At 45.6% G+C, this 13,334-nt stretch overlaps 1 protein-coding gene and 1 long non-coding RNA gene across 2 annotated transcripts in view; both read right to left on the reverse strand.

Moving 5' to 3' along the window:
* Positions 1 to 5,142, reverse strand: part of LOC132405913 (zona pellucida sperm-binding protein 3-like) — a 55,851-nt gene extending 50,709 nt beyond the window's left edge. Inside the window, exons 1-7 of the mRNA XM_059990892.1 lie at positions 4,762 to 5,142; positions 4,063 to 4,178; positions 3,878 to 3,981; positions 3,627 to 3,804; positions 3,433 to 3,559; positions 3,271 to 3,359; positions 3,078 to 3,199 (exon numbers count right to left, since the gene is read on the reverse strand). Of these exons, the coding sequence (XP_059846875.1) occupies positions 3,078 to 3,199; positions 3,271 to 3,359; positions 3,433 to 3,559; positions 3,627 to 3,804; positions 3,878 to 3,981; positions 4,063 to 4,178; positions 4,762 to 5,142 (1,117 nt within the window). The remainder of the gene's footprint in view (positions 1 to 3,077; positions 3,200 to 3,270; positions 3,360 to 3,432; positions 3,560 to 3,626; positions 3,805 to 3,877; positions 3,982 to 4,062; positions 4,179 to 4,761) is intronic.
* On the reverse strand, positions 2,636 to 3,139 carry LOC132405862 (uncharacterized). Its single transcript, XR_009515984.1, has 3 exons — positions 3,078 to 3,139; positions 2,870 to 3,004; positions 2,636 to 2,801 (listed from the first exon to the last, which is right to left on the reverse strand). It is a non-coding gene; the product is annotated as an uncharacterized LOC132405862 (long non-coding RNA).
* Positions 5,143 to 13,334: the final 8,192 nt, after the last annotated feature.

Consider the following 13,334-nt stretch of genomic DNA (forward strand, 5'->3'; position numbering starts at 1 on the left):
GAAGAGTGGGAGGAGCCAAAGGAGAAATTGAGAGATGGCCATTTCCACCAGATGGAGGGGAACTGGTCAGGTCTGTTGCCCAGAAATTAGTGGATAGCTTTAAGGCCCTCCTGATGGGGGTAGAAGTAAATAGGGACTGGACATGAAGTGAAAATGAGATGACTGGGACCAGGGAACTAAGTCATTGAAGAGCTCAAGTCAGGTGTTACAGATGCAAGTAGGAAGGAACTGAACCAAGAGGGATAAAAAGGATGAGATATTGAGGCAAGCATCCTACACTGCATCTGCTTTGTCCCAAACAAATACTTTGGCTGCATGAGAATATTACAATCCTCTCCAACCCAAACAGGAACTTTGTCGTTGCAGAGTTTAAATTCCAGTACTATTTCACAAACCACACTTTTTTCTCCAACCTCAAGGGTTGAATTAGAATAGATGTAAACAGAATCATGTTTTAGATTCACACTGCTTTGGAAACTGATAGCAAATAGGAACTTTGAGAATAAAGACAGACTATCCGGCTAGCATTTGTTTTGCAAAACAAAGGCAACAGAAAATAAAATGCAGAACATTCAGTTGGAATGCAGAATGGCCCAGCGATACCATAAAGAAAAACAAATCAATCCCATAGTTGGATGGTCAATTACAGTGAGCCCAAGTCTTTCAAGCAGAAGGTTTGGTCATCTAAAACTGTAACATTTAATGTACTAGGTCCTGCTGCACACTGCCAAATGAACAACTAAACTTGCATTAGTCTAATCTGTTCACCTGTGCTCAAGGGGAATGGGTTGAATTGAACAGTTCAACAATAGGTGTTGAATTTGTCCCTTTGACCTCAAATCCACCACACAGTTCAAATTATGGAAGTACATATGTCACTATTCACTGACTTGAGATTCATTTCTTTGCATTAACACAAAGATACAATAGAATGTGGCAAACTAAAAGCAATGTGCAAAGTCAAATCATGCAAATAAATAAAACTGAGGACACAAGCTTAAAGTCCTTGAAAATGAGTCTATAGTTTGTTGAGCCAGTTTAGCGCTGAGGTGAGTGTAGTTATCCACACTTGTTCAGGAACCTGATGGCTACCACCCTACCAGCCTCCGGGTCCAACATACAATTCTCCATAACTTTATCTCCAACGGGATCCCACCACCAAGCACATCTTTCCCTCCCCCCTTTCTGCTTTCCACAGGGATCACTCCCTACGCAACTCCCTTGTCCATTTGTCCACCCCAACCCTTCCCACCGATCTCCCTCCCAGCACTTATCCTTGTAAGTGGAAAAGTGCTACACCTGCCCTTATACTTCCTCCCTCACCACCATACAGGGCTCCAGACAGTCCTTCCACATGAAGCGACATTTCACCTGTGAGTCAGCTGGTTTGATATACTGAGTCCAGTGTTCCCAGTGCGGATATATATGTGAGACTCGACGCAGACTGGAAGACTGTTTTGCTGAACACCTGCGTTCTGTCCACCAGAGAAGGTAGGATCTCTCAGTGGCACACATTTTAATTCCACGTCCCATTCTGATATGTCCATCCATGGCCTCCTCTGTCAAGATGAAACCACACTTGGGTTGAAGGAACAACACCTTATATTATGTCTGGGTAGCCTCCAACCTGATGGCATGAACATTGATTTCTCCAACATCCATTAATGGCCCCTCTCCACTTATTGATTATTTTCCCTTTCCCCCTCCACCTCTCACACAATCACTCCTTGCCTGCTCTCCATCTCCCTCTGGTGCTCCCCTCCTCCTTTCTTTCTCCCTTGGCCTCCCATCCCATGGTCCTGTCCCTTCTCCAGCTGTGTATCCCCTTTGCCAATCAACTTTCCAGCTTTTAGCTTCATCCCACCCCCATCTTCTATCATTTCAGATCTCCCCCTCCCACTTTCAAATCTCTTACTGTCTTTGTTAGTCCTGACGAAGGGTCCCAGCCCGAAATGTCAACTGTACTTCTTCCTATAGATGCTTCCTGGCCTGCTGCATTCCACCAGCATTGTGTGTGAGATACAAGTTAATAAATGTTCCTGAACCTGGTTGTGTGCGATCCACAGCTCCTGTGCTTCATTCCCAATGGTAGAAGTGAAAACAGCATTAATGGATGTCACTTTGTGGCAGCACGACTTGTAAATTCGCTCAGTGCTAGGGAGGGCTTTCCCTGTGAAGCCCAGCTTTCCACCAACCTCCCACATCCAGAATTCAATGGACTGTCATGTTAAATTGCTCGGCAGTTTGCAGCTCAATATTGAAACAGATGCAGAAAAACCATGACACTGGTTTAGTTTCCTTTATGGGTATTGTCTGAAATACTACTTCAGGCAGTACTATTCGTTTCCCATAGGATTGATGGGAGTCTAATGCCCAGGTACAAGACCTTAGTATTATTCTCAAAAGCCAGGAGTCAACCTGTTACAGGGGGAAAAAAAAGACACGCACACTCTTGTAAAGTGAAGCAATTAAACTTTGTTAGTAAAAGTGACAAGCAGCACAAGTTATGTCAAAACGAAAGCAAGTGACCGGGTTACAAAGGTATGTAGCATTTCCGGTACTTGTGTCTGAGACACTATGGTGGCTAATTGCAGACTATGTAACCAGCAAATATCCCAAATGGACACCAGAGAATAAACACAGAAAAGAATGAAGCAATCACACTTTTTCTGCAGTTGAAAACTAGTTGAACATAGTTTGCTTGTGTTTCCTGTGCAATAACAAAACGATCAAAGCAGCAGTGGCGAGACAGGCAGCCGTCAGGGCCAGGGTAACGATCAAAACCGTTTCAGATATCACACCTATAAAAGGAAGCAGAGGTTAGTCAGAGAAACTACTACAGGTGGCAGAGGTGGGACCTTGAACTCACCCCTACGTGAAGTTTGCCCTCCAGGTCGTCCGATCCCATTGAAGGGTTGGGTTGCCAGGTCGGGCACTCCGTTCTCCAGAATGACCAGTGGTCCAAGCGACGCGTCACCCTCCCACGTCGCTTGATCAACTTTCTCTGCAATGCAAACTACTGGTCAAGAAACAGACAGTGACCCCCCCCCCCACATCCAGAAGGAACAAAAACTTACCAGCCTCATTCCGAGCCTCCCTCCGTCCTCTGGGAGAAACTACACCCTCTCCAATGGCTGCGCATTCCCCCAGGCGACAACAAGCACAGACGTCGAGGCGTGTTTCTTCCAGTGGAGTCCATCTGACCAAGAAAACGTCATTATCATTAAGGTCGGTCACCAGAACCAAGCTCCAAGATGAAAAACAACTTACGTGTCCTGCGTCTTCTGGAAAGTGCAAGCTTTGTTCATGGAATCGCTCCGATTAACTGCAGCAACTTTCAAGCGACAACTGATGAAAATCTGAGGGACACATTGAACAAGGTTATTCCGTGAAACTTTGCCAACACATACAAGCCACTGTTCAACTCCTTACCAGGGAACGCTCATCTCCGGAGAAACGGAAGGCATCCAGATCAAAGCGGAGTTTGTCCACCTCACGGTCAGCCCCGGCCAACACGAAGGTGGAAAAGGAGTCCTCGGTCGCACTGTCCAGGAGGCACCTGAACAAGATGGACATGAGAAATAGTCACAGATATTATTATTTGGAGAAATCCAAAGGACACTTACCCGTGGTGATCAATGATGTTGTATCTCGGGGTGGAGTCCTTGTCCAGGCTCAGGGTGGCTACACAGCGGTCAATGTGGAGCTTCAGGGGCAAGTGGTTAATCATAGAAACAGAAGCTTCGATGTGTATGAGCTCGCCCAGGTAGTAGGTGGAGGAGGCGCGCTCTGTAAGCCAGTCATCTAAGAGACAAGACAGAGTTAGAGATCGTGCACAAACTATTCCAGCCCGTGAAACTGCGCCCAACACACATACCAGTCATTAGCCGCAGGGAGAAAGATAGTTGTCCTTCCCCAGTCCTGGTGGAGCTGAACGGCATCCAAGTGGGATGGATTGGGTTACTGCTCACGTTAGCTTTCCTGGAGGGATAAGAGAGCATTGGAGAGATTAAAGAACTCGCATTTGACCACGAATTCAGCAATAAATTCACAGTACGTTACCTGAAATAACGACACCGAATAGGAACGATTGCCCGATTAGTTCGCACAACAATCGCTCCACGAGCCTGGGGTCTGTGGTTCAGGTGGGTGGCGTAGACGAGGAAATCCTCAGCCATCTGAAAGATACCAGGTTCAACAGTGAACAACCATCTCAATAACGATTAGAGTCGTTGCTATTCCTCGTCCTCTCAAAAAACTAACTTTCGACCTACGCTGTTGGACCAGGGTGCTGGATCGAGGCATTGACTAGATTCGTGTAAGTACGGTGCCGAACAGCAAAGCTGCGACACGTGGTTTGCATTTTAACGCAAGCTCGCTAAATCAACCAACTTGTCCTATTTGATGCCACCGGGTTTTGCCTTCAGCGCACTCCGATGGTGTTACAACCGTCAAGCTGGCGTATTTGCTAACGGTTTGATATATGCACTCGTATTGCGCCCTCCAGGCAACTACGAACTTAGCACCACTTGCCGATGCACAAATTAAGCGCAAGGACAGTTCAAATGCTTCTTTAGTTTGACTTATGAAAAAGTTGAACTTGTTTGCATTTGTTGGCCAAGACAAACTTTCATAGCAGGCTGAACAGCAAAGCGACTGCGGAGAGTAGCGAAGCCGCAGAGAACACGATGGAACAGGACTCGGCGATATGTTCCAGCATTAACACAATGCAATTAATCACAGACAGAAAAACCACATTACCTGGAGTTCGCTGCCACACTCGTGCAGTCCATAATCAAAGAAAATAGTGTGATTTTGAGGAAAGATGGCCGTTGGTCGGCAACCTACTGTCCCCAGAGTCAGGTCAGCAGCTTTAACCAGGTGTTTTGTTCCAAATAAATCCGTGTCCACTCGAACCAATATATTGCGCTCCCCACATTGTACTGATACAGTTTTCAGTGGAGATTGACTTTGCACCTCAACCGTTCGGACATTCGAACTCAAGTTCGATTCAGTGCCCGCTTTCACTATGCTCCATGGAAACCGCTGGTCCCTAAATTCTCCCCAAATATCGGAGCCATTAACTGCCCCAACGAGGAGCAGCAACAATAAAGAAATCCTCTTGCCCCGAAAACCGCACATGATGCTAAATAACACCGCTTGAGAATCACCAACTTTTATACCCGGTTTTCCGTCAGCCGACTGGAGCCAATTAAACAACTCGAATTTCTACGTTGATTCCGTCCAATGAGAGACCTATGCCTTGATTAGAAAGAAGCCTGTGTTAAAGTGGACCAATAGGTGTGACGCTCCATTTCTTTGTTGTGATTTGGTAAAGGTCAGTGCTCTCCTGGATGGGGAAATACTGCAGTTTGTTGAGAGAAAGTCAACCCGGTTTGCTCTAAGAGTAAAAAAAGAGTTCCAGTTACAATTTCCACATGACTCTTCAAATTGACAACGGGTACATTTCTGATATTCATACATTGTTGTTTGTACTAAAGCTATTTTGCTCAGATGCCGTTCCCTCTGTCAGGAACAGACTGAAAAACAATCTGTCCGGGGAATTTTCAGATACTCTGACTGAAAATGAACTATAGCGATAGGCGGGACTTGAATATTTGCAGAGTTCTCCTTCGTTCCAATTAGTTCCAAAGCCAAGAGTTCACTCTTGTAATGAGAGCAGTGCAGTCGACAGTTCTCGAGGAAGTAATGTACTAACGATGAAATGTTCTGTGCATGAAGTTCTTAACCGGTAACAGAAATTTGGCCCGAAAACACGCAATTTACAGCCGGTTGCGAACTTGTGGCGAGCACCTCACATCATATCGCTACCCTCTGCTAGCTGCCTACACCATCTGAAAAATGGATCGTGTAGTATTTTCTTCAATACCGCAGCAACGTGTCTCAATACACTTCGTCGGTCTGGTGCTCCCCTCCCCCTTTCTTTCTCCTGAGGCCTCCCATCCCATGATCCCTTCCCTTCTCCAGCTCTGTATCCCTTTTGCCAATCACCTTTCCAGCTCTTAGCTTCATCTCACCCCCTCTGGTCTTCTCCTATCATTTCGCATTTTCCCCTCCCCCTCCTACTTTCAAATCTCTTAGTATCTTTTCTTTCAGTTAGTCCTGACGAAGGGTCTCAGCCCGAAACGTCGACAGCACTTCTCCTTATAGATGCTGCCTGGCCTGCTGTGTTCCACCAGCATTTTGTGTGTGTTTTGCTTGATTTCCAGCATCTGCAGACTTCCTGGTGTCTGGTCTTTGTTGATGGCATTGTTTTAGCATGGCGGTGTTTCAGCCTCAGTGCCGTGTTTATTTCATTAATTCCTCACCTTCCCTTTTATTAAAAGGCCTAGATAGAGTAGGCGTGGAGAGGACGTGGGAGAGTCCAGGACCACAGGGTGCAGTCTCAGAATAAAAGTGTGTCCAAGATGAGGTATCTATTTAGCCAGGTGGTGAACCTGTGGAATTCATTGCCACAGATGGCTACAGAGGCGAAGTCATTGAATATATGAGGTTACAGCGGGACATTGATACTGGAGTTTGATAGGTTCCTGATTAGTAAGAGTGTCTAAGGTTATGGGGAGATGGCAGGACAGTAGGTGCAGGTGTAGGCCATTCGGCCCTTTAAGCCAGCACTGCCATTCACTGTGATCATGGCTGATCATCCACAATCAGTAGCCCGTTCCTGCCTTCTCCTCGTATCCCTTGACTCCGCTATCTTTAAGAGCTCTATCTAACTCTTTCTTGAAAGCATCCAGAGAATTGGCCTCCACTGCCTTCTGAGGCAGAGCATTCCACAGGTCCACAACTCTCTGGGTGAAAAAGTTTTTCCTCAGAAGAATGGGGTTGAGAGGGATAATAAATTAGATGTGATGGAATGCTGAGCAGACTTGATGGGCCATCTGGCCTAATTCTCCTCTTATGCCTTATGGTTGTGTTCATCCCTCATCTCCAGTTGTCATGCTGCTCCTCGCATTCAGCCCCAAGAGCAAACTGGCACCCCAACCTTGAGAAGCCCTTGGTGACCATGGGAAGAGGAAGGAGAAACCACTGCCTCACAAAGGATGCAGTTGTGAGTCCTTCCTGCACCAATGCTGAGGTCAGAGATAAAGAGAAATAGTTTGTGAGAGAGAGAGACACACACACACACACACACACACACCTTTCTCTTCCACCACCAATTGCTTCTCAGACACAGGGGAGTTGGCTGATGCAGTCAATTTTTCACTCACCACGGCAGAGATCCCAGATAATGTGCTTCACCCACTGGACTACACTCCCTACCCTCATGACTGTCTGACTAGGAACAGTTCTATAAATTTGATGATAGAACCATTGTCTGAAAAGGATCTTGCCAATTGTAAGGATGACTTGCAGCGAACAGAAAAGCTTGAGCACGTAGATATTAAGGAAGAGGATGTGCTGGAGCTTTTGGAAAGCATCAAGTTGGATAAGTCACCGGGACCGAACGGGATGTACCCAAGGCTACAGTGGGAAGCAAGGGAGGAGATTGCTGAGCCTCTGGCGATGATCTTTGCATCATCAATGAGGATGGGAGAGGTTCTGGAGGATTGGAGTGTTGTGGATGTTGTTCCCTTATTCAAGAAAGGGAGTGGAGATAGCCCAGGAAATTATAGGCCAGTGAGTCTTACTTGGTAAGTTGATGGAGAAGATCCTGAGAGGCAGGATTTATGAACATTTGGAGAGGCATATTATTAGGAATAGTCAGCATGGCTTTGTCAAATGCAGGTCATGCCTTATGATTGAATTTTTTGAGGATGTGACTAAACACATTGCTGAAGGTAGAGCCATAGATGTTGTGTACAGTATATGGAGTTCAGCAAGGCATTTGATAAGGTACCCCATGTGAAGCTTATTGAGAAAGTAAGGAGGCATGGGATCCAAGGGGACATTGCTTTGTGGATCCAGAACTGGCTTGCCCACAGAAGGCAAAGAGAGGTTTACACGGGTCATATTCTGCATGGAGGTCAGTCACCAGTGGTGTGCCTCAGGGATCTGTCCTAGGACCCCCCTCTCTTTGTGATTTTTATAAATGACCTGGATGAAGAAGTGGATGGATAGGTTAGTCAATTTGCTGATGAGACAAAGGTTGGGGGTGTTGTGGGTAGTGTGGAGGGCTGTCAGAGGTTACAGCAGGACATTGATAGGAAGCAAAACTGGGCTGAGAAGTCGCAGATGGAGTTCAACACAGAAAAAGTATGAGGTGGTTCATTTTGGTAGGTCAAATATGATGCAGAATATAGTATTAATGGTAAGACTCTTGACAGTGTGGAGGATCAGATGGATCTTGGGGTCCGAGTCCATAGGATGCTGAAAGCTGCTACACAGGCTGACTCTGTGCATTGGCCTTCATCAACCATGGGATTGAGTTTAAGAGCCAAGAGGTAATATTGCAGCTATATAGGACCCTGGTCAGACCCCACTTGGAGTACTGTGCTCAGTTCTGGTCACCTCACTACAGGAAGGATGTGGAAGCCATAGAAAGGGTGCAGAGGAGATTTACAAGGATGTTGTCTGGATTGGGGAGCATGCCTTATGAGAATAGGTTGAGTGAACTCAGCCTTTTCTCCTTGGAGTGACAGAGGATGAGAGCTGACCTGATAGAGGTATATAAGATAGGCATTGACCATGTGGATATTCAGAGACTTTTACCCAGGATTGAAATGGCTAGCATGAGAGGGCATAGTTTTAAGATGTTTGGAAGCAGGTACAGAGGAGACGTCAAGGGTAAGTTTTTTATGCGGAGAGTGGTGAGTGCGTGGAATGGTCTGCCAGCGGCGGTGGTGGAGGGGGCAACAACAGTGTCTTTTAAGAGACTCCTGGATGGATACATGGTGCTTAGAAAAATAGAGGGCTTTGGGTAAGCCTAGGTAGTTCTAAGGCAAGGACATGTTCAGCTCAGCTTTGTGGGCTGAAGGGCCTGTATTGTGCTGTAGGTTTTCCATGTTTTGATGTTTCTAAGTCTCTGCTGTGTAGAATGCGGCATAAGGAGTGAGATAGATTGGCTGGTTGAGTGTGTCACAGCAAAACCTTACACTGAACATCAGCAGTCTTCTCTGAGGGGTCAATGGTGGAAGGGGTGAACAGTTTCAAGCTCCTTGCTGTCAACATCTGAGAGGGTCTGCATGCCAGTGGCTCTACGTCTTCAGCAGTCCCTCTGCTCTCAGGTGTACAATACAGTACATATAACACATAATAATATTACCACAAATAAATTAACAAATAATAAGCTGCATATACAAGTTAAAAAGAAAACAGTATAAAACTACTGGTGCTTCATACTTGAGAAATGAGTAGTGGCAGGGAGTTCAGTCGTCTTACAGCCTGGGGAAAGAAGCTGTTTCCCAGCCCAACAGATCATGTCCGAATGCCATAGTACCTCCTGCCTAGTGGTAGGAGGTCAAAGAGATAGTTGCAAGGATAGGAGGGATCACTAAAAATGTTAAGAGTGTACGTAAGCAGAGCCCCTGATCAATATCTCTACTGGGTGGAAGAGAGCCCCATTGATCCTCTCAGCAGCTCTCGCAATCCTTCATAGGGATTTGCAATCAGATGCCTTGCAATTCCCGTACCAGTGATGCAGCTGGTCAGCACACTCTCAATGGTGCTCCTGTAAAAACCAGTTTAATGTGTGTGTGTGGTGGTGGGGGGGGGGGGGGAGGGAAACTCACTCACCTCAACCCCCTCAGGAAGTGGAGACACTTGTGCTTTTGTGAACAAACAGATGGTGCTGAGGGAGCAGGTGAGATCGTTTGTCATCTGCACTCCCACAAACTCCTAAAAAGTGAATGGTTCATGTAAACTCCTGCCATGTTCTTACGCAGGGATGAGGACAAAGCTTTCTCAGGGTGTTACTGTGACTCGAGGGACTTAGGTACAGAGGAGGTTGAGCAGTCTGGGTTTTTTCTTCCTTGGAGTGCAGGTGAATGCGGAGGTGTATAAAATCATAGGTAAATTGGTTTATTACTGTCACATTAGTGAGCCACAATAAAAGAAAACTTGGCTCGCATAGCATTCGTGCAGTTCCAGCTGAGATCCAAGTGACTGTCAGGAGAGGGATAAGGAGCAGCAAGATACTCCAGAGTACACATGTGGTCCTCTCACAAAAATAAGTATACAGCTTTGGATAATATTGGGGTGATGACCTACCTGGGAAAAGCAGAAAACCTTGTCTCAAGCTGCTGAGACTGTCTTTGTAGCTGAAAAGGGAAGGGGAAGAAAAGGAGTGCAGTGGTGATGGGAGATTCTATAGTTAGAGAAACATGCAGGAGATTCTACAGATGAAGAAGACATCCCGATAGCACGTTACTTCCCAGGAGCTAGGGTTGGGATTATCTTGGATCAGGTCCACAGCATACTAAAGTGGGAGGGTGAACAGCCAGAAGTCTTGGTACACATTGGTACCAACCACATAGGTAGGGAAAGTGATGAGGTCCTGATGAGAACAGAAATCAGAACTCAGAAGCTACTCATTCAGAACTGCAAATTCAGCCCAAAATTATACCCAGAAACTCACTCTGTCAGTCCTCAAACTAATCCCATGCCCACTCTAACAGTCCCAAAACAAAATCCACAGAACAATTCTCTCCCAAAAGCTACATGTCGGTCCCAAAGCATATGACACACACCCTCAGTCTCCCTCCAGTATTGTATCAGTCCTCAAACCAATCCCATTTGCCCGCTCTCTCCTCAAAGCCCGTATTGATCCCCAAATTAATTCCACAGGCCCACACTCTCCCAATGTGCGTGTCCCAAAGCTTAGGACATCCCCACAAGTTCTTTCCAGCGCAAACTAAACTTTCCATTATGGTTCTTGGATTTATTGAGTATGCCAGCAAGAAATTGAATTTTAGGGTTGTATATGGTGATATATATGCTTTGATAATAAATTTATGCTGAACTTTGAACTTTCTGACCCAAATCTTGTTGTAATAAAAATCCTTACCACTAAACTCTGTCTCTCACCCAAGCCTCAACATGTAGCCATCACCCCAATCCCTAACCCTGTCTCTGATTAGAGCCGTAACCTGTTAAACTAACAGTAACCCTAACTCTAAATACCGTTCCTGTCCTATAGCTGACCCATGGAACTAACTCATTCCTATCGCTAAATCCTGGCTAATACCTCAAATTATAACACTAACCCTCATCGCTAATCCAAGCCCTGTCCCTGACCAACGCTCAATTCCTGATTCTGACCTAGTCCCTAACCTTGTTTTTTCACTTGGATTTTCAGAAGGGCTTTGGAAAAGTTGCTGCACATGAGGCTGCTGAACAAGGTAAAAGCCCATGGTACGACAGAAAAGATAATAGCACGCATAGAAGATTAGCTGATTGCCAGGAGACAAAGAATGGAAATAAAGGGGGCCTTTTCTAGCTGGCTGCTAGTGAATAGCAGTGTTCCACATGGGCCAGTGTTGGGAACATTTGGAGCTTAGAAGGCTGAGTGGTGACTTGATCTTTGCATTCAAAATAATGAGGGGGATAGATCAAGTTGACGTGGATAGGCTTTTTCCACTGAGGGTAGGGGAGATTCAAACAAGAGGACATGATTTGAGAGTTAGGGGGCAAAAGTTTAAGCGTAACATGAGGGTGAATTTTTTCACTCAGAGAGTGGCAGCTGTGTGGAATGAGCTTCCAGTAGAAGTGGTAGAGGCAGGTTCGGTATTGTCATTTAAAGTAAAGTTGGATAGGTATATGGACAGGAAAGGAATGGAGGGTTATGGGCTGAGTGCAGGCCAGTGGGACTAGGTGAGTGTAAGCGTTGGCACGGACTAGAAGGGCCGAGATGGCCTGTTTCCGTGCTGCAATTGTTATATGGTTATATCAATGATTTTGCTGAAGGCTTTGGTGGCTTTGTGGCCACATTTGTGGACAATAAGACCATAGGTGGAGTGACAGGTAATATTGAGGAAGCAGAAGGATTTAGAAAGATTGGGAGACTGGGCAAAGAAATGGCAGATGGAATGTAGTGTAGGGTAGTGTATGGCCATATACTTTGGTAGAATGCATAAAGGAGTAGATTATTTTCTAAATAGGGAGAAAACTCTGAATCAGAGATACAAAGGTCCTTGGGAGTCCTCGTGCAGAAGTCCCTAAAGGTTAACTTACAGGTTGAGTTGGTGGTAAGGAAGGAAAATGCAGTGGTAGCATTTATTTTGAAATTACTTGAATAGAGAAGCCAGGATGTAATGACAAGGGTTTTTAAAGGCTTTGGTCAGACTGCACAGAGTATTATGAACAGTATGAGGCCTCTTATCTAAGAAAAGATGTGCTGTTATTGGAGAGGGTTAGGAAAATTTCATGAAAATAAATTCAGGAATGGAAGTGTTAACACATGAAAAGCATTTGAGTGCATTGAGCTTGTACTTGCTGGAGTTTAAGAGAAATAAGTGGGGGGAGGGAATCTCATTGAAAACTGTTAAATATTGAAATTACTAGATAAAGTGGACATGGATAAGATGTTTCTTATAGTGAGGGAGTTTGAGACCAGAGGGCACAGCCTCATAATAGAGGGATGTCACTTTAGAACAGAGATGAGGAAGAATTTCTTTAGCCAGAGGTGATGAATTCCACAGGTTCGCACACCCCTTAAAGCCCAGTGTCAGTCCCCAAACCAATCTCACTGCCCTATTCTCTGTCCACAGCCCTGCATTAATCCCCAATTTAATTCCACTGCTACACTCTTTTCCTATGTCAATCCCTAGTCTAATCCCACTGACCTTCCCAAACCCACAGCCCAGGATCTGTCCCTAAGTTAATACCATTGTCCAACTGTGTCTCAACAGCTGTGCCAGTCCATAAACTGATCACACAGCCCAACATAATTTCCACTGCCCTTTGTCAATAGTAAACTAAACCCTTTGCCCAACTCGCTTAGAATCTAATCCCACTGCCTCACTCTCTAATGTCAGCCCTGTGTCCGTCCCAAACTAATAGTACAGACCTTCCCTCACAGACAGCACTGTTTCAGAGCCCAACACAAACTGCCCCTCAGTTCTGTAAAGAGAGCAGAACTAACTAAAAGCTCAAATTTCCTCGTGTAAAGAGAAACAACACTTTCTGCTGGTCCAGCCATGAAAGTACACTAGCACCTGCACTTTCTCCAAAGGCTAAGGAAATCTGATGTATCACTGATTCACCATCCTATACAGATGCACACTGACTCTGTTCTGTACCCCAAGCACAGTATTAGTTATTAACACAGCCCAGTCCTTCACACAAACGTCTTTGTCTACACTTCACAATGCCTCGGGAAGTCAACCAACATAATCAAGGACCCCTCCCATCCCAGTCACTCTCACATCTGGTAG

Source organism: Hypanus sabinus, chromosome 16, assembly GCF_030144855.1.
Source record: "Hypanus sabinus isolate sHypSab1 chromosome 16, sHypSab1.hap1, whole genome shotgun sequence".
Lineage (NCBI taxonomy): Eukaryota > Metazoa > Chordata > Chondrichthyes > Myliobatiformes > Dasyatidae > Hypanus > Hypanus sabinus.